The sequence below is a fragment of the Daphnia carinata genome, chromosome 3 (genome assembly GCF_022539665.2).
Source record: "Daphnia carinata strain CSIRO-1 chromosome 3, CSIRO_AGI_Dcar_HiC_V3, whole genome shotgun sequence".
NCBI classification, from domain to species: domain Eukaryota; kingdom Metazoa; phylum Arthropoda; class Branchiopoda; order Diplostraca; family Daphniidae; genus Daphnia; species Daphnia carinata.
In genome coordinates, this window is record NC_081333.1 from 9219255 (window position 1) to 9237208 (window position 17954).

The 17954-nt window shown below is 44.4% G+C and overlaps 3 protein-coding genes across 5 annotated transcripts; 2 read left to right on the forward strand and 1 right to left on the reverse strand.

Annotated features, from left to right (window-relative positions):
- The first annotated feature begins 700 nt into the window (after nucleotides 1-700).
- On the forward strand, nucleotides 701-12901 carry LOC130685502 (laminin subunit beta-1-like). Of its 3 annotated transcripts, none has more exons than XM_057508801.2 (14): nucleotides 701-830; nucleotides 2356-2867; nucleotides 5195-5404; nucleotides 6220-6341; nucleotides 6409-6536; nucleotides 6598-6766; nucleotides 6828-7096; nucleotides 7163-7556; nucleotides 7637-8855; nucleotides 9015-9225; nucleotides 9289-10285; nucleotides 10349-11605; nucleotides 11679-12045; nucleotides 12136-12901. In XM_057508801.2, the coding sequence occupies exons 2-14, from the start codon at nucleotides 2807-2809 to the stop codon at nucleotides 12273-12275; spliced, it is 5544 nt and encodes a 1847-aa protein (XP_057364784.1). In that variant the 5' UTR covers nucleotides 701-830; nucleotides 2356-2806; the 3' UTR covers nucleotides 12276-12901. The 3 variants fall into 3 exon arrangements, with proteins under 3 accessions (XP_057364784.1, XP_057364785.1, XP_057364786.1); XM_057508802.2 differs by having other exon boundaries at nucleotides 5198-5404; XM_057508803.2 differs by lacking the exon at nucleotides 5195-5404 and having other exon boundaries at nucleotides 702-830.
- LOC130685533 (uncharacterized) lies at nucleotides 12896-14510 on the reverse strand. Its single transcript, XM_057508844.2, has 2 exons — nucleotides 13360-14510; nucleotides 12896-13291 (listed from the first exon to the last, which is right to left on the reverse strand). Exons 1-2 carry the CDS (start codon nucleotides 14437-14439, stop codon nucleotides 12974-12976), a joined length of 1398 nt encoding a protein of 465 aa, XP_057364827.1. The 5' UTR covers nucleotides 14440-14510; the 3' UTR covers nucleotides 12896-12973.
- A 63-nt stretch (nucleotides 14511-14573) lies between these two features.
- Nucleotides 14574-17548, forward strand: LOC130685517 (protein MCM10 homolog). The gene is made up of 8 exons (XM_057508822.2): nucleotides 14574-14714; nucleotides 14785-15689; nucleotides 15787-15955; nucleotides 16013-16107; nucleotides 16183-16554; nucleotides 16612-17019; nucleotides 17082-17273; nucleotides 17331-17548. The coding sequence occupies exons 1-8, from the start codon at nucleotides 14687-14689 to the stop codon at nucleotides 17403-17405; spliced, it is 2244 nt and encodes a 747-aa protein (XP_057364805.1). The 5' UTR covers nucleotides 14574-14686; the 3' UTR covers nucleotides 17406-17548.
- Nucleotides 17549-17954: the final 406 nt, after the last annotated feature.

Consider the following 17954-nt stretch of genomic DNA (forward strand, 5'->3'; position numbering starts at 1 on the left):
GGCGATAAGGAATGCAATTGTATCTTGTTGTTTGTTGTAGCTCCTTGTTCCCCCGTTGAGCAGACCCGTATTCTTACGAACGTCAAGCGGCGCTGTATGACGGCAACATGGTGCGAAATGTACCAAGATGAAGAGAATAGCCGACTCGAGTACGAAATAGTTTACTACTCAATCCCCGTGCAAATAACATAAATACCCGTGTAATACCCGTGTCAAAACCACCTTCATCCTCCGCCCACATCTTGTTCAAAAAGGTGCCATTCTTTACTCGCAAAGTCTCGCTTCGCTTCCCATTGCAAATTTTTTTGTAACCTTCGAGCGGTGGTCTATGTTTTTTCTGTTCATTCTGAGAAGACTTGCCACGAACAAAAAATATCTATGGAACAATGGGATTGTGACCATGTATAGGAACGAAATCCTTGGTGCTTTACAAGGTCATTGGCGAAAAACGTTGGGAGTTAAATTGATGAAAATAGTTGTTAACCTATTTTAACAGATGATATTATTATTATGTGACATTGTATTGAAAGATTTCTTATTGCATCAAGAACAGCCCCCTACATCCAACTATGGAAAACAACGTTAAAAAGATTGTGTTCTCAAAATGTTGGTTTGCTTTGCTGGCAGATGACGCTACCTGTCGGGTCAAAGAGAGAGACATCTGTTGGTTTACGTTGATAACTTGATATCACCTCTTCAGCGGGCCGTGGGAAAAATTGGAATTCCAATGTGCAGCAAGTGTACACACAACACAAGGAGAGTGAAAAGGGACAAGTGTGACAAACAAACAACTGAAAGATCCGTGGTTGTGTTTATTTACTTTCGAGCAGGTACTTTCTTTTTCCCTTTTTCATTCAGTGTAAAGTACGATTAACAAGCCTTAATCCCTTTGTAGTAGTATATGGCGTGAAATACTCTGTGAACAAAACAAACGTCGTCGCCAGTAGGTTAAACAAATAAGAAGGCTAGAGACTGACAGAGTTCTCGTGATGTCACTAGACGTTGGGGGGGGATGTGTTATGGTCCTTTCTCTAATTTTTTCAAGGGATAGGTCTAAAATTCTAACCCCTGCCAAGAACATCTGGTTTAAAGGAATGGTGACTATAACTTGCATCATTAGTGAATGACATGGCCAAGTCATCATTAGATCAATTGCAGTTTGTGTCAGCTAGAGAAAGAAAGGACCCCCACACAGATCTTGTCTTGTAATTCTAGAAATGCAAGTTGCCAGTTGCCTCAACTGTTGTCGTGGAACTAAGTACCTGGCAACATGCAGTTCTTCTGCATCGTCTTTTGCAGATATGCAGTTACAAACCAGAAAGGATGTCAGACACTATCAACAGATTTCTACATATTTTCTCCTTCCTTTTTTTCTTATGGGGTTCTCCTCTTTCTAGTTGCCTCCTTCATCTCCCGCCCGAGGGCAATCGGCGTGCGTGCGTGTAGGCTTTCTCGTCCCGACCGCAGCCAGGAAACGAAACGAGATCCATTTCTCATCTGTCAGCGTGCCGGGCTTTGTTTGACCTGCCCGATGACCTGCCTTTCTATCCCCCACTTAGTTTTCCCACCACCACTGCAGTTTCTTGCGTCTCTCTTTCACATTCTTTCCACCAAGAAACCCAACTCTAGGAAGAGGGGGAATCTTCTTTCTCCTCTCCTCCACCGATGGACCAGGACCCCGTAAACCGCTGAGGTCGTTACGTCGGCCTGTATCATATCAATTGATGTAGTAGACATTCTTCTGTCTTGTCTTATTGTTCCTTTGTCTGCAATCTGTTTGACGATGACAGCCCCTAGTGCGATAAACCATATAAGGTCATGCTGGTGGTGGTTCGTGAATGTTGATTGCTGTTTGCTGTCTGGTACCGTGTTCACTCTCGAGCTAGCACGCCAAGATATTTTTTTTCCCTTTATTTTTGTGCAAGTTGTCGTAGACTTGGTGTCGCTCTTTCCCTTTTCGTTCCACAAATTAGAACCGAACGACACGCAGTCGACTTGTTTGACTAGACCGCTCTTGTTTTCTCTTCCACACGAACGGAAACAAAGAGATAGCTAGGGCGTTTAATTGGGGACAGCCACAACTATTTGAAATAAATTTACGCCTCTGGTCGTGAACCGCTGTTCGATTTTCTTTCCCTTCATTTCGAATCTAACAATTTCACGAAGTCGTCTTGATTGGAACGTCGTGACTATATTTGGTTTTAGGGCGGGAGAAATGTCTGCTCGGGTGTGAAAGTGCTATCGTCATCCACTCGCATATGGCATTCAAACTTTTTTCTTAAACATAGAATCTTTTCGAAGTGTACCTTCTTCTTTTCCCTTATTTTGCTTATCTGCAGTCATTTTCTTTTTCAGGAATCGCGTGCCGCCTAACTTTAATCCCGATTGATTCGTCATCTGAGGACGGCCAAAGGAGGGAGGCCATCTAGCGGTTCTCCGGGACGACTTGTTGCTGTCGCGTTTAACGCTGTGGTACTTGGGATTGGCTGGCTGGTTCTCATACGTCCTGGAGCCGCGGCGGAGCTAGGACTCGCAGTCTCTCTCCGACCGCAACGAACGCGCGAAAATAATCGCAAAAAAAACAAAACAATAACAAACGACGGTGAATTGTGTTTTCGTGCTTCAAAGAAGAAAATCAACAAGTTTATTTTATTCCATTGGCTTTGGAAATCCTTAGTAGCCGCAGTGCTAAAAAAGCGGAGCTCGCATTTCTGCCACATTTCCGACCCGGATGGATAGTCACGTCAGTGGATCTAATAAGAATTAAAAGAAATAAGAAAATTCCTCTACTCGTCGTAGATTTAAAATGGATTCCAAATTCAGTCTACTCGTACTCATCGTTGTCGCCGCAACTTGCTTAACAAACGGTAAGACAATAATTCCTATTCATTCCATTCATTCTTTACTTGTTCCGTAATCTCTCGAAATCCCCAACGCGAAATTTCATTACTGATCGTTTACGATGACAGAGACAAATTACGATAGTTTTGTATTCTTCTTTTATTCGTAGAAATGAGATAGTGTCTTATAGATCTTCAACCGACTGTCCTAAACTGATAGTGATATTTTCCGCTGGCCGGCCTGGGCTTAAGTGATAACGTTTGAGGGGGAGGAGTGAGTTGAGAAATTTGTATATATTTAAGAGAAAAAGAATGCTCGCATCCGCACCGTGGGAAAGCACAAAACGTTGAAAATCCATCACTCCTTCCTGTTGATAAACATCCATCACTTTGCCTACCAACAGAAAACGGAAAACTATTCCATCTGTTTTTTTTTTGTTTTTAACTTGGTGATTCAACCGAATTGGATTCAGCAATCGCCAGCGGAAAAGGGGAGGATTGCGATCGATTACCACGCAAGGCATCCGTACGGCTGATTAACTTTATATCGAACCGGATCCCTGAACGCTTTCAGATTTTTCTCATTTCTTTTTTTAATGGAACAAAAAAAAATAGGAAGATAAAGTCCAAAAAGGAAAAAGGAGGCCATCGTATGGTTTGATTCTAGATGCCACTGATTTCATAGTGGCAATTTGCTGAAACCCATCTGGACGCAAGATGTTCCAGTCTCCCCTTTTCTCGCCCTCTCGCGTGGAAAGTGTTTCTATGGAACCGACGTCGTTTAACAGCTCAATGGGGGATTCTTTGTTTGTCATTTTGGGTGCGGAAGATATAGATGCCCAATCTGTGCGCATTCCCGCGAACCCTCGAGTCATTTCTATTCTGGCATTCATGCATACGAAATGGGGAAAAACAGTCGAGAGAGTGGTCTGGGTGGTCATCTATCGGGCTAGAGGAATCGGATAAGACCCATTGAAAAAGAAGAAGGAACGAAGAAGAAGAAGAAGCCAGAAAGCCTCGTTTCCAGAAACTAAACTAAGGAGCCAAACAACACGAAACAGATGTCGCACTGCAACTCGATCCGTTTAGCTCTTTCGGTTTCGCCGGAACCCTCGTCGACTCGGAGCCAAAAAGGGCAGAGACAGAAAATAGAGACTCGGAAAACACAGGGGAAGGAAAAAGAGATGATGAAAAGTCCTTTGCAAGAGAAGAACAGAGACTCCATCGCACTCTCTATACAACACATGTGGACTGTCTTGACTGGTTGTCGAGAAAATATATACATATATTTTTTTTCTTCGAACAGACCAATAAGAAAATGCAAGACCAAGGGTAATGGAATTATTATCATTGAATGTCGAGAGAAAAGAGACAGACCAAGAGAAAAAACCAGACGCGCCGCGATAAGTTTTTGGACATCAACATGTTTGTAGGAGCCGTCTGGATATTTCAATAAGTTCTATTTGATGTTAATGCCAATCGCAAGCAGGCCAAAGTCTAGTTTACATCTAGCGCCCAGATCATTCATCTCCAACGGCCTCTTTCCGGTTCAAAGCGCGTCTAAAAGGGCGTTTGAAAATTTTCTAGGGAGCTCTCTAAAATAAAACAAAAAATTTAATATGTCAGCTTATTTTCCGCCCTCTTTTTTTTCGGGCGCATGTCTGTCGTTCGTGAATGACCGACTCTTAAAATATCACGTGACAGTTTGAACTGCCCCGATGACACTTGCCCGTGCTCCAAGAGATGTAAAATAACGACAAACTTTCTCGTGTGAAAGAATAGAAAAAAAAATTTCCGCTCTTCGTCCGTCGTAAACTTCAAAATATCTTTTAACGACTAGACTCCCCTAGATAAGGTACGTTAAGAAGAAAAATGAAGGAACAGCCTTTTATTTTTTTTAATGTTTTTTCTTCAAGAGGTTACATTTGTGCCTGTCTGGGTTGCCTACGTTCGCCTGTAAAAGAAGGTGGGGCTGGAACGCTTGCATTAGTTGTTAAAACCCGACCAGAGGCAAAGGCTCATAGTTTCTTGTTGAAATCACAAAATATTACACACATAATAGGCTTGTGTTTAAAATTCATCACGATCCGGCATTTCTTTTCATTTTTTTGTGCCCCTCGTCTGCCTTCAAGTCGCCCATGTCTTTTTTCTTATTCCATTCTCAACGGGGTGGCGCGGCAGGGTTTTCGGCTTAATTCTACACCATTGTTGTATACTTTTAATCACGTTCGTTCACTGACGGGCGGCTCCGTTGATTTACACGCAACGAAAATTGAAAAATAACTCAAGCGTGCGCTATGTACCTAGTCGTATACGAAACGTCATTCGGCTACGCTCTGATGGATATACTTTAGTAGTTAGCGGGAAAACGACGATTATCAAATCGCATCGGAGCAGACTGGCGTCCACTAGGAACACTGTGCGAAACAGTTCGGTGGTTTACGGCCAATCCCGCGTCTCGCATCGAACGGAAGAGGCCAACACAATCAGAACGTCATCTGGGGCTGCCGTATCGATGGCGGATCGGATCCATCCGCTATCTGATTTGGCCCTGCACGAACCAGGTGAGTTCACCAGGATGCCGGAAAACCATGGAAATCAAAGCAACGATTCACAACGATTAATCAAACATAACTGATCCAATTATAAATAATGATTAGACAGATTTCCCCATTCGTGTTTGGTGTTGGATCGTCAAGTGACGGATGAGTTTCCCTAGTGCTGCCAGCTACCCAACCATTACTGACGACTAACCGCCATTTTTTTTGTTTCCCTTTCCCGTCAGTTTACTCAACAAATGCCGACAAACAAGAACAAAACAAAACATCTTAATTACCCCTTTTTTTTTCTCTCCTGCGGAATGGTATTTAATTTGGTGAAGGAGGTTTTTTTTAAACAGATCTCTGTACAGTTCTTTTAATATTTGTTTTTTTATTTAAGCGCTGTTTTTGTAACATCGATTAATACCTATAGCGGCAGATTCCTCGTAGCGTAACTAGTTTATGCGCGACTGGTGCGTCTGTTTGTGTGTGTTAGTCCAACATAAATAACCTGACCCATTTTGCGAGATAATGAGTTTGAATCTCCGCCCCTTTCCTTATAAACAACAGCAGGCCAGCAAAATGGCTTTTCCCTTTCATGTTTATCCATACCCGCCCTAAAAGATAATCAACCCTTTTTCTTTTCTTTTTTTTTTTTTGAATACTTAACCTTGAGCGCAAATCAATGCCATAACGACACACGTTAACATGTTTTGACTAGCCACGGTGTTTCGAAGGCGAAAATTTAGCTCCGGTTGTAACACCTTAAATGTGACAATACGCTATTTAAAAAATATGGCTATAAAATCTTTTTCATCTTTTAATTTCCATCGGCTCAGGTGTTGTGTCACAAAGGCCGCATCCCTGCGAGCAGAGTTCGTGTTACCCGGCAACAGGCAATTTGTTGCTCGGCAGAGAAATGCGGCTTTCAGCCACATCCACCTGTGGTCTCCAAAAGAAGGTATTTTTACACAGTAGCTTTCAATTTAGTTTCTTCATGATCTGACCGTTAACGGTGAACCCACCAGGAAAAATATTGCATCGTGTCTCATTTGGAAGATAAGAAAAAGTGTTTTTGGTGCGACTCGCGGCCCGAACAGGTCAACAGTCCCAGCAGCCATCACATTCAAAACATCCTCTACAGATACACTCCCACGTAAGTCCCTGAAATTATTTTTGGTGCCTATCTTTTGTGCTAATTGAAATTATTTCGTTAGGTCTCGCCGACGCTCTTGGTGGCAGGCACAGAATGGTGTTGAGAACGTCAGCATCCAGCTGGACCTGGAAGCCGAATTCCACTTTACTCACTTGATCATGACCTTCAAGACTTTCCGGCCGGCCGCTCTCCTTATTGAGCGATCCTACGATTTCGGACGCACCTGGAAGGTAATTTGAATAACTTAATTGAAACAAATTTCAGGCATAAACGTTCGCTACTTCCCTTTAGATCTACCGCTACTTTGCCTATAATTGCGCTGAATCATTCCCGGGCATTTCGCGTGAACCGCCACGCAACCTGACGGAAGTGATTTGCGAATCGCGTTATTCGGGCGTCGCTCCTTCTACAGAAGGTGAGGTCATCTTCCGTGTTCTGCCGCCCAACTTGCCCATCGACGATCCTTACTCGCAAGAAGTTCAGAATCTGCTCAAGATGACCAATTTGCGCGTTAATTTTACGAAACTTCATACCCTCGGCGATGATTTACTTGACAATAGGTACGTTTCTTTTTTTTTTTTTTCGAAAGCTTAATATTTCTCTGATTTCGCATGCATCTGTTTTAGGGAGGAGATCCAGGACAAGTATTACTATGCCATCTATGATATGGTTGTGCGAGGTTCGTGCTCATGCTACGGTCACGCTTCGCGGTGTTTGCCCTTACCAGGCGTTGACCAGCGGACGGACATGGTTCACGGCCGTTGCGAATGTACCCACAACACCAAAGGTCTCAACTGCGAGCAGTGTGAAGATTTCTACCACGATCTGCCCTGGAGGCCGGCCATCGGTCGACAGACCAACGCTTGCAAACGCTGTAATTGCAACCACCACTCTGACCGGTGTCATTTCGATCCGGCCGTCTACGAAGCCACTGGCCGTATTTCTGGAGGTGTTTGCGACGATTGCGAGCACAACACTATGGGCCGCAATTGCGAACAGTGCAAAGCTTTCTTCTACCAGGTTGGGTCACTATGATATTACTGTCCTGTTGAAATTTGTGAATTAAAGCTCCTTTTTTCCCCCATAATTTGTTCCAATAGGACCCGACAAAAACGATTAGCGATCCCGACGTTTGTTTGCCGTGCGATTGCGACCCTAGTGGATCGTTAGACGATGGCATTTGCGATGCGCGATCTGATCCTTCTGGTGGAATTCAGGCCGGCCAATGTCATTGTAAACGTCACGTGGAAGGCCGCCGCTGCGACCAATGCCAACATGGATATTGGAATTTTACCGAGGAAAACCCAGATGGCTGCCAAGAGTGCAGCTGTAACTTGCAAGGCACTTACGAGAACCAAGGATGCAACGTCTACAGCGGCGAATGCGTCTGCAAACGCTACGTCACTGGCCGCGACTGCGACCAATGTCTACCCGAACACTGGGGCTTGTCGGAGGCTCGCGACGGCTGCAAACCTTGCGAATGCGATCCTGGCGGTTCATACGACAACAACTGCGATATCTTGACCGGCCAGTGCAAGTGCAGACCGCACGTTACCGGAAGGACTTGCTCTCAACCGGAGCAAGGTTTCTTTGCCGGACTGCTGGACTACCGCATTTACGAAGCCGAATACGGCGGCATCTCTGATCGCGCCCAGCTCCAAATCCGCGAGCCTTATCGTGATCGCGACCCCAGCTGGACTGGTCCTGGTTTCGTCCGCGCTGTAGAGGACTCTTCCATCCAATTCACTTTGGATGCCATTAGCCAGTCGATGGAATACGATTTGGTTATCCGCTACGAACCTCAACTGTCTGGACAATGGGAGGATGTTCGGGTTGTTATCGAACGTCCTGATGAAGTCGATCCCGATGGACCGTGTGCTAACCTGAACAATCAACAAGGACCTCCCGGTAGTGGCGGTTTGGAAATTTCACGAATTTCGCTTCCGTCTGGCGCCCGTCACGCCGTCGTCTATCCGCCTACTTGCCTGGAAGCCGGCAAGAAATACAACGTTCGTCTGGAGTTCAAGTCTTACGACTCGAACCAGGAAACGCCATCGGCCGCTGTTCTCATCGATTCCATCACGGTAGTTCCACGCGCCGATTCGATTCCTTTCCTGGGCGGATCACCTGCTGCCGACTACCGCCGCCAGGAATTCGAACACTACCGCTGCGCTCAGTACTTTTATTCGGTGGTCAAGACCAACATTCCCGAAGTCTGCCGTAAACATTTGTACAGCATCGGTTTCTACGTCCTCGGAGCGGGTTTCGAGTGCCAGTGTGATCCTACCGGATCCTTCAGTGGCATCTGTGACTCCCTAGGTACGTTATCTCGAGCACATCATGTGTCTATAACCTTACCAAATTTTTAGATAATAGGTTTTGCTTTTGATTTGTTAATGAAAGTTTTTGATCAAAACGCATTTATTGTTATTGTTGCCATTACCATCTTTATTTATATTTCGAAATTGTTTTGCGTAGGTGGTCAATGCTCATGCAAAGCCAACGTCGTGGGAAGGAAATGTGACCAGTGCGCACCGGGCACTTTTGGATTCGGTCCAGAAGGTTGCACGCCCTGTGAGTGCAACCCTGTCGGCTCTCTTGATAACTTTTGCGACAGCGGAACTGGACAGTGCCGTTGCCGGCCCAATACCTACGGCCGTGTCTGCGACCAGTGCCAACCAGGCTACTGGTAATGATAGATTTTCGTTTTATAGTTAATGGGGTTAGGTATTAAGAAGTCTGCTAAATATAGGAACTTCCCTTCGTGCCAACGTTGTGAGTGTAACGGACATGCTGATCTTTGCGATTCACGGACAGGACGGTGCCTGGACTGTCGTGATTTTACAACTGACGAGCATTGCGATCGTTGTCTGGACAGTTATTACGGAGATCCTCGTTTGGGCGTTGATATCCCGTGTCGAGCTTGCCCGTGTCCTGGAACCATCAATTCAGGCCACTCTTACGCTCCTCGTTGCTCGCTGGATCGCGAAACCCAAGACGTGGTCTGCGAATGCCAAGAAGGCTATGCCGGCCCACGCTGCGACGTTTGCGCCGACAACTATTTCGGAAATCCCGACATACCGGGCGGACAGTGCCGGCCTTGTCAGTGTAGCAACAATATTGACCTCTCTCGACCGGGCAACTGCGATGGACGGACGGGCGAATGTCTTCAGTGTTTGTTCAACACGGAAAGCTTTAGTTGTGAGCTTTGCCAGAAGGGCTTCTTTGGCGACGCCCTGTCCCAGCAATGCACACCGTGCGTCTGCAACCTCCTTGGCAGCGACTCGTCATTGGAAGGGCCGTCGGTCTGTAATCGCCAGTCGGGCCAGTGTCCTTGTCTACCCAACGTCGAGGGCCTGTCCTGCGATCGCTGCGCCGTCGACCACTGGAAAATCGCATCGGGCGAAGGTTGCGAGGCCTGTAATTGCGACCAAGTCGGTTCTCTTTCTACCCAATGTAACGAATTCGACGGCCAGTGCGAATGTCGTGACGGATTCGGCGGGCGGAAATGTGATCAGTGCCGCGCTAATTATTGGGGTAATCCATCTGACAACTCGTGCCGGCCTTGCAACTGCGATCCGCAGGGTTCTTCCACCCAGCAATGTCATCACGCCACAGGCGCTTGCGTCTGTCTGCCCGGTATGGGTGGTGAAAAGTGCGACCGATGCGCTCGCGGATACGTCGGCGCGATCGTTCCTGATTGCCAACCTTGCGGCGAATGTTTCGACAACTGGGATCGCATTCTCCAGGTAATTTTAAAATTAGAAATAATAATTTGTTCGAGTTGCTAACAATTCTGCTGTTCAATTTAGGAATTGCGCGGACAAACGGAGCAAGTTGTTGTTGCCGCCGGACAAATCCGTGAAACGGGCGCTACTGGTGCTTACACTCGCGAGTTTGAGACGATGGAGGCTAAATTGACAGAAGTACGGACTCTACTTGTCAACACAACCCTCAGCGGCCGCGAATTGTCGCAACTGGAACAGCTTTTCGATTCTATCAAAACCAATTTGACATTAGCTGGGCAAGGAATGGACGGGTTGGATGACACAGTTGAAAACACAACCCAACGTATTTTCTCCGTTAATCTCTCCCTCACAAACCTAAGAACCAAAGCAACTGACCTTCAAATGGCGGCTCAGTCACTCAAGGATAATGCCACCAAACTTCAAGAAGCCAACGTTGAAGGAGCTCTCAACCTGACCCGCGAAGCTCGTCAACGATCGCAGAAAGCGCAGGATCGTGTCGAATTCACTCAACAACCTGTCAGCGATTCAGAGCGACAGCGTAGGAGGACGGAAGCCTTGTTGTCACGCGTCGCTCCACAGCTGGGCGAGAGCCAACAGCGAAACGCAGCTGAACTAGCTGATCTTGGTGCTCGTCTGGCTGTCGTTGAACGCTCTTTACCCGAGCTTAACGACGCTGTCTGTGACGGACGTGGGGATCCATGCGACAGCTTGTGTGGTGGCGGAGGATGCGGGAAATGCGGAGCTCTGTCATGCGATGAAGGATCTGTTACGAAAGCCGAAAATGCGCTCAGCTTAGCTAAAGAAGCGGAAGGCATTCTGCGCAATCGGCAAGCCGAATCGGAAGAGATGATGCGTGGCGTACGCCAGGCTGAGACTGAAGCGGAGAATGCCCGTAGTCTGGCACGTGAGGCACTTCTGGCTGCCGAGTCGGCTCAGAACCGATCCGAAGCAGCCAAGGCCGAAGTGGACGAACTGATGAACCAGATCGACGAATTCCTTGAAGAGTCCGGAGCCAGTCCGGCCGACATCCGCTCTCTTGCCACCGATGTTTTGTCCAAGGGTATTTCGTTGCGACCGGAGCAAATCACCGACCTTGCCCGACGCATCAACGACACCATCTCTTCCCTGACCAACATTGACGCCATTCTGGCCGAGACTTCGGGAGATTTAGCTTCCGCTAAGGCGCTCAAGGATCGTGCTGACGCTGCCAAAGCTCACGCTCAGGGTATTCTTACTGTTGCCCAGCAAGTGCTCGAATCGTTGGCCGCCGCCCAAGCCGCTCAAGACAAGGCTCAAGAGGCTATTCAAACAGCTGACAAGGTATTCGTTTTATTTCAGCTGTAGTATCATCAATTTTCAATATCTTTTAATGTTTCCTCACGTCATCAACTAGGATATTAGCGCAGCTGAATCGCATCTAACGCAGATCGCTAGTGAGACGGCCGACGCTCAAGTCAAAGCTAGTGAATCTGTCCAGGAGGTCGAGGGCCTACGGGAAAGGTTACGCGAATTGCAGCGGAAGCTGATAAAGAACGAGCGAGATGTTAAAGAAGCCGCCCGTGAGTCCGATGTGGCCGCTTCGCTAGCCACGCGCGCCGGACAGGGTGCCTCTGAGCTTGACATTGCTTATCAACGTGCCCTGCGCGCTCTGGAGGAGAAGACGTCAAGAAGTGGCGATGCCCGCGAACGCTCCGCCCGTCTTCAAGATAAGGCCAATCGGCTAACAGCTAGCGTTGTGGCCAAAGTTCAAGAACTCAAAGGTATGTCTGTATTAACTTGTCTTCGTTTGATGCAAGTGAGAGCGTATAGATAACGTTTGTTCTATTTTTTTTTTTCGCCCCTATGTTTAGAAATGGAGGATGAATACTTGTTGCATGAGCGTCGGTTGACAGACCTTTCTGAGCAAGTTATGGCCATGAATGTGCGCATGACCGACTACTTGCAAGTCATTAGCGACCGCTCAGAGTTTTACCGCACCTGCCAAAAGTAGAAAGTTAGAAACCCGATAGCATCGAAACTTCCACTGCCGCTCGTCTTCCGGACAGTTGCATTACCCTCTCCAACCGAGCATCCGTCAATAGTCCATCATCTTTTTTTTTTAAATTACGTTATCCAAATCTACCGAATTCAATTGTCAGCGTATAGCAGTCTCCTCCCTCTACTTGCATTTGATGTACATTTTTGGTCGAGAAACAATATCAATTACCGTGAATCTTCTTCCCCCCCCCACTCAAAAGGTGCCTTCTTGAAATAACCGCAGCGTGCCAAATTTGTTTTCTCTTCAAGCTTTCCCAATGTTTTCTTTTTCACGTTTTTTTTCATATGATCTTGTGTGACTAGACCGTTTCCAAACGGGTTTACTATAATCTTTTCGGATTCCTTTTTACAGACAGAATCTTGTGCCTAAAAAAAAAATTCTTAACAAAATTAAACGACAGAATGTAATGGTCGCTTGTTTTATCCAACCTATACACCCAAACTCATTCCCCATTTTCATTGCTATGATCCTTCTTCTCCCCTTCCACCTAAACAGTGTGTTCACCCTAAGACATCACTTAACTATTATTGTTTAAGACTGTGGAACGATAAAACAATAAATGCGACATTACGTACCAGGGGCATTGCCTGGAAATCGTCAACGCCTTTCATCTGTATTGGAAATGTACACAACAAGAATAAACAACGAAATCAAATTCGCATACGCCACAAATACATGCCGGCCACGCAAAGGCAGAGCACAGTGCAATAACTGAAGAGGAGTACAAATGATGCCAACGGCGCCATGTGAATCGTGTCAAACGTCATATTGACTAGGCCCGTCAGAAGATTAGCCAGTAGGAAGAAAGTCAGGCCGTTATAGTTAATAAATCTCAGGAGGTAAGGTTCGCGGAATACGGGTAATGATGAGGTATCGATAGCATTATCGATTTCTCGTTGTACGTCGAAGGTCACGAGCAGCAAATCGACCAGCAAGTATGTTGCCATGATTATCAAGTTGTAAGTCAACTGTCAAACGGAAAATTGGTATATAAGTTAAAATTTCCTCTGCAAGTACAGTGTATACAAAATCTTACCATCCATAGCCAGAATGACGTGTTGGCTAACCTTCGAGAAGGTATACCTACTAGGGACTCACAGCAGTGAAGACAAATCCAACCCAGGAGCGAAAGACAGGTAAGAACCATCAACAAACGAAGCCATTCCTTGAACAGTGTTCTAGGGATTTTAATGTAGTCACCTAATTCGCAAGAGGCGTAATAGAGGGCCATATAACCCAATAAAGAAAAAATGCCTTCGCGATTTGCTGAGATCAAATTGTTTCTGGGGTAGTCGCTTAAGATCCACGTCTCCAGTCCAAGTTTCAGGCCGATCTCGTAAATTGCCAAAAGGGCGAACGAAACCACGATCGGTCGAAGATTTGTTTTCATTAGAGATGGAACGATTTTCACAACAGCCAAGGTAAAAAAGAAGTTCCAATGAACGCCGTACTCAGTGACATGTTCATGGTAGTTAGACAGCTTGACTGTCATTAGTCGGAGTATGCCGAGGAGTAGTAATGGGAATGATTTGGACCAGGCTTTAGCTGCCTGGTTTTGACTAGATCCCAATAAGCCATTAGCAATAACAAATGAACCTACACCAACATCCATTAAACTATAGCCATAGGTTTCTGTCTTGGCAAATCTTCGTGGGAATATTGAGAAATCTACTGCCAATATACAGATGGCAGTGGCCAAATTCATACCAGCACGATAGTTGGTTAGGAATGAAGGCTTTTTCCCTGGGAGAGGAAAAGAGAATAAGCGGTTCAAGACTGGAATGCTTGGATTCCACCATTTAGGTGAACAGATCATCAACCCTGTGATGAGAAGCAACAAAACTATAGGATTCAGCACTGTTGAGGAAGACAACAGCGTAAATGATAGTAAAACAGGGCACACGACTGTCAATGTCTCAATCAGCAAGTGAATCCATATTCGTGAGGAATACTGCAACAAAACATATCGAGTGGGTAAAAGTAAAGGTAAGACTACCGAAGTCAAAGCAACTGAAAGCGGGGCCGGCAGTGTGGAAAGAATAATGTCCGACGGAAAACTGCCATTGTGATTGGAAACAAAGTTAATGTGCCGTTCGCGAGCCCCCAACTCGTCCATGGTGAAACTGAAATGTGGACTACAGCTAAACAAAACTCAACGATTCCGTCACACCCGCGTTATCTCACTAACGGAATAGTAAACAAACCAAGATTTTATCAGCTGTTTCCTCGGTCAAGAAACAAAACTACCTGGCAACGCCGATTTTCGCGGCAAAGGAATTTAGTGAGTAGTCTCTTTCTCTCAACAAACGACTTTGAATTAGCAGGTTGTGAATTTTAAGTTATTACGTTGAAATAGTTTAAGAATGGCCGAGAATCTGGATGATATTTGTGGTATGCTTTGCCCAAAGATTGCTAAATTTTTCCTTTTTTTTTATAACGTGAAGCTGTTTTATTATGACAGACATTGATGCATTAGCAGAGCTGCTGGATGAAGATGAATTTCTACCATCCTCTTCAACTGCTGTCTCTGAATTACAACAAAGCGAGTCTGATGTTCTCAAGAAAAAGTTGGAAGACATGGAAAAGCAGATGGCCATATTGAAGGATCAACTGAAACAGAAAAATGATGTGAAACCTGCAGCACCGGGATTGAAAGATGTTGGGTTAAATTTCAAACCAAACCCTGACAGTCTGAAGCCTGTCAATTCAGAAACATCTAGTTTGATACATACGCAAGAGTCTGATAGTTCAGAAGATGAGGAAGGAAACCGAAGTGTAAATAAGTATAATGAATTTGGTCAATTTGTGAAACAACGTCTTGCCCATGAACCTGTAGTAGATAGGCTTACGGGACAGAAGTGCTCCCCAGGATGGAAAACTAACCAAGGCGCATTAACCAAACTTAGTGGAGCTTGTGCCAAAGCAACTGAATCCCCAACTGCAGATAATGGATTTACTGATGCATTTTTTGGCATTAAAATTATCAATCCACTTATTGGTTCAAGTACTCTTATGCAAAGAATGGAAGGCAGGAAACAAATCAAAGCATCCCAAATCAAAATACATATGAGAGGTGGTGACATCAAGGATGATTGGGTTACAATGGCAGTTGTGGTATCTAAAAGTGAACCAAGAACTTCACAGAAGGGTAAAAAATACGCCATCTGGAAGCTAAGCGACTTAAAAGATTGCACCAAACAAGTGTCGTTTTTCTTATTTGGTGAAGTATTTAATAATCACTGGAAGATGGCAATCGGGTCTGTCATTGGAATACTAAACCCGAATTTTATGAAAGAGAGCAAAGCTGATGAGATAAGCTTCACAGTTGATCATCACCAGAAAGTCCTTCATATTGGAGGCTCAAAGGTAAAACAATACGACATTATTTTATCAATGTATAGAAGTTTTTTATTATCCCAAACTTACGTAACGTTTTATTTTTATGACTGCTACCTTATTGTAGGATTTGGGCTGGTGCCGTGCAAATCGTAAAGATGGAAATCGTTGCCCTTCCTTTGTAAATAAATCTGAATGTGAATTCTGTATATATCACGTCCAAAACGAATTCAAGAAAACTAGCGCTAAACGATCAGAAATCCAGTCTCATTTTTCAGGAACTGGGCTTTCTACAAGTAGTGCCTTTATTTTTACTGTTTAAGCTATATTCACTGATTTTTAACGTTGTATAGAAGATCGACTGAAGCAGAAAGTCTTGGGGAAAAACGAGGTGTTTTATGGAGGCCAAATGTTTACAGGAAAAGTGGTAGCGCCACCCGCTTCCAAAGTACGTAGTTCAGTTATTGCAACGAGAAAATGAAGTATTCAATGTTTACTCTAATTGTTAACAATTGGTATTCAGGTAAAAGATAACAAGATCTTGGACAGTCTTAAAATGCAGAATCATGCTCTAAGACTAAAAGAGGAAGAAGAAAATTTGGCAAAAAAAAGTATCCAGGCACAGTTCTCTGAGCGTTTGTTAAATCCGACAGCCGGGAGTAGGAACTTGCTAAAGTGTCTGGAAAAGTCAAAGGATTCAAAGGAATCCCCGAGCGCCTCTTCTCCGACACCACCTGTGAAATCGATCACTGCGAAAGATTTACTCCTGCAACACCAGCAAAAACTTTTAGAAATGAAAGCTATTCAAATGAAGACTAGTAAAATTGCTTTATCATCTCCCCAACTAGGTCGTGGACTAGTGCAAAATCAAAATGAAATTGAGCTTTCTGCTGAGGTTTTTAATTGATAATTTAAATTATCAAAAATTTATTAAAAATATCTGCATTATCAGGTGAGGCTTCCTAAGTCGCATCCAAGAATGATGTCGGCCAAATTAAAAGCATTGCAACTTGTTAGACTGAAAGGGCCGCTGCAGCCGTCAGACCCAAACGATCCCATTCAAAAAGCGACCACTCCTAAAATGCAGGCAAAAATTAGGAAACGTGCGCTTGACACGTCGGGTGACGAGGATGCTACGGAAATCAGCAGTGGTCTTGTGGATACTCCGAGGCCCTTAAAAAGAACTAAAGCCGAGTTAGACGAACTATTACAGGCGAAGTCTGCGCACTCTAATTTAGTTGATGAATTTGAAGTCAAACAAAGTGAGCAATATTTTTCGAAACTTGAAAGAAAGGAACAAATGGAGACAAAAATGCTTGACACGTTTGAAATCAAAACCACTGCAATCACTTGCACAAAAGTAAGCAATAGTTGTTTCGTCACAAAAATTTGTATTAACATTCTAATTATACGCCTCAATAGTGCAATTATACAGCGTTATCTGCCTCTGAATTATGTCGTCGAGAAGGACACTCAGTTCGCACAATTAAAGCCGTGAAAAGGTTTTTCCAGTGCAAAGATTGCAAACAAAGAACCATTAGCCTTGATAGGCTTCCTAAGCGTCCCTGCTCGCACTGTGGAAGCTCGAACTGGGATAGAGCAGCGATGGCGAAGGTACGTACACTTTCTACGCTAGAGCTACGGATCTCATTATTTTATTACATTCCACAGGAACGTAAAGGCCCTACCCTCCCCATTGAGGAACTTCTAATACGTGGTGAAGAAAGGAAACACGTTAACTGCTGAGACGCCAATGCCAACCTCTTTATACGGTTCAAGATGACAAGTTTCTCTTCAAGTTACCATTTTTTAATCTTTTTTTATAAGCCCTAATTTTTATTTTTTAATCTGACAATCGTGTATTTTGTCTGCGGCAGGCTTAATTTTTTAAAATTTTTGATCTATTGCATATTAAAAATAAAAATATCTTGTAGCTATTACATTTCACACTGGTTGGTTTCATCACAATAGGAAATTTCATATTCAAATTGAAGGAATCAAAATTTAAGTCTATATTATTTTAGTTGGCATCGAACCCGAAATTTATGAAATACCACGCCGTTGCTCTACTATTGAGCATTTGAGCTACAAGCGACACAATATTTATTGTATATTTGTCTATATTATCATAACGCAAAATAAACCAAAATATTTTTGAAATTTAAGCTTATATGGCAATCCGTTTTACTATGGCAATCCGTTTTACACAAAAAAAAAAAAATTTCGCCAAAAAAAAAAAAAAATCACACTTTTTTCTTTTTTTTTCCGACACGTAGCCATCTACCGCTCAGACTC

Bases quoted from the DNA above. Each gene is read 5' to 3' on its own strand.
- LOC130685502 (XM_057508801.2), top strand. From the start codon at position 2,807: ATGGATTCCAAATTCAGTCTACTCGTACTCATCGTTGTCGCCGCAACT. The intron at 6,342-6,408 runs GTATTTTTACAC...TGAACCCACCAG, and splicing joins CCTGTGGTCTCCAAAAGAAG to GAAAAATATTGCATCGTGTC. The intron at 11,606-11,678 runs GTATTCGTTTTA...GTCATCAACTAG, and splicing joins CTATTCAAACAGCTGACAAG to GATATTAGCGCAGCTGAATC.
- LOC130685533 (XM_057508844.2), bottom strand. From the start codon at position 14,439: ATGGACGAGTTGGGGGCTCGCGAACGGCACATTAACTTTGTTTCCAAT. The intron at 13,292-13,359 runs GTAAGATTTTGT...TCCGTTTGACAG, and splicing joins CGTCATTCTGGCTATGGATG to TTGACTTACAACTTGATAAT.
- LOC130685517 (XM_057508822.2), top strand. From the start codon at position 14,687: ATGGCCGAGAATCTGGATGATATTTGTG. The intron at 16,555-16,611 runs GTTTTTAATTGA...CTGCATTATCAG, and splicing joins AAATTGAGCTTTCTGCTGAG to GTGAGGCTTCCTAAGTCGCA. The intron at 17,274-17,330 runs GTACGTACACTT...TACATTCCACAG, and splicing joins ATAGAGCAGCGATGGCGAAG to GAACGTAAAGGCCCTACCCT.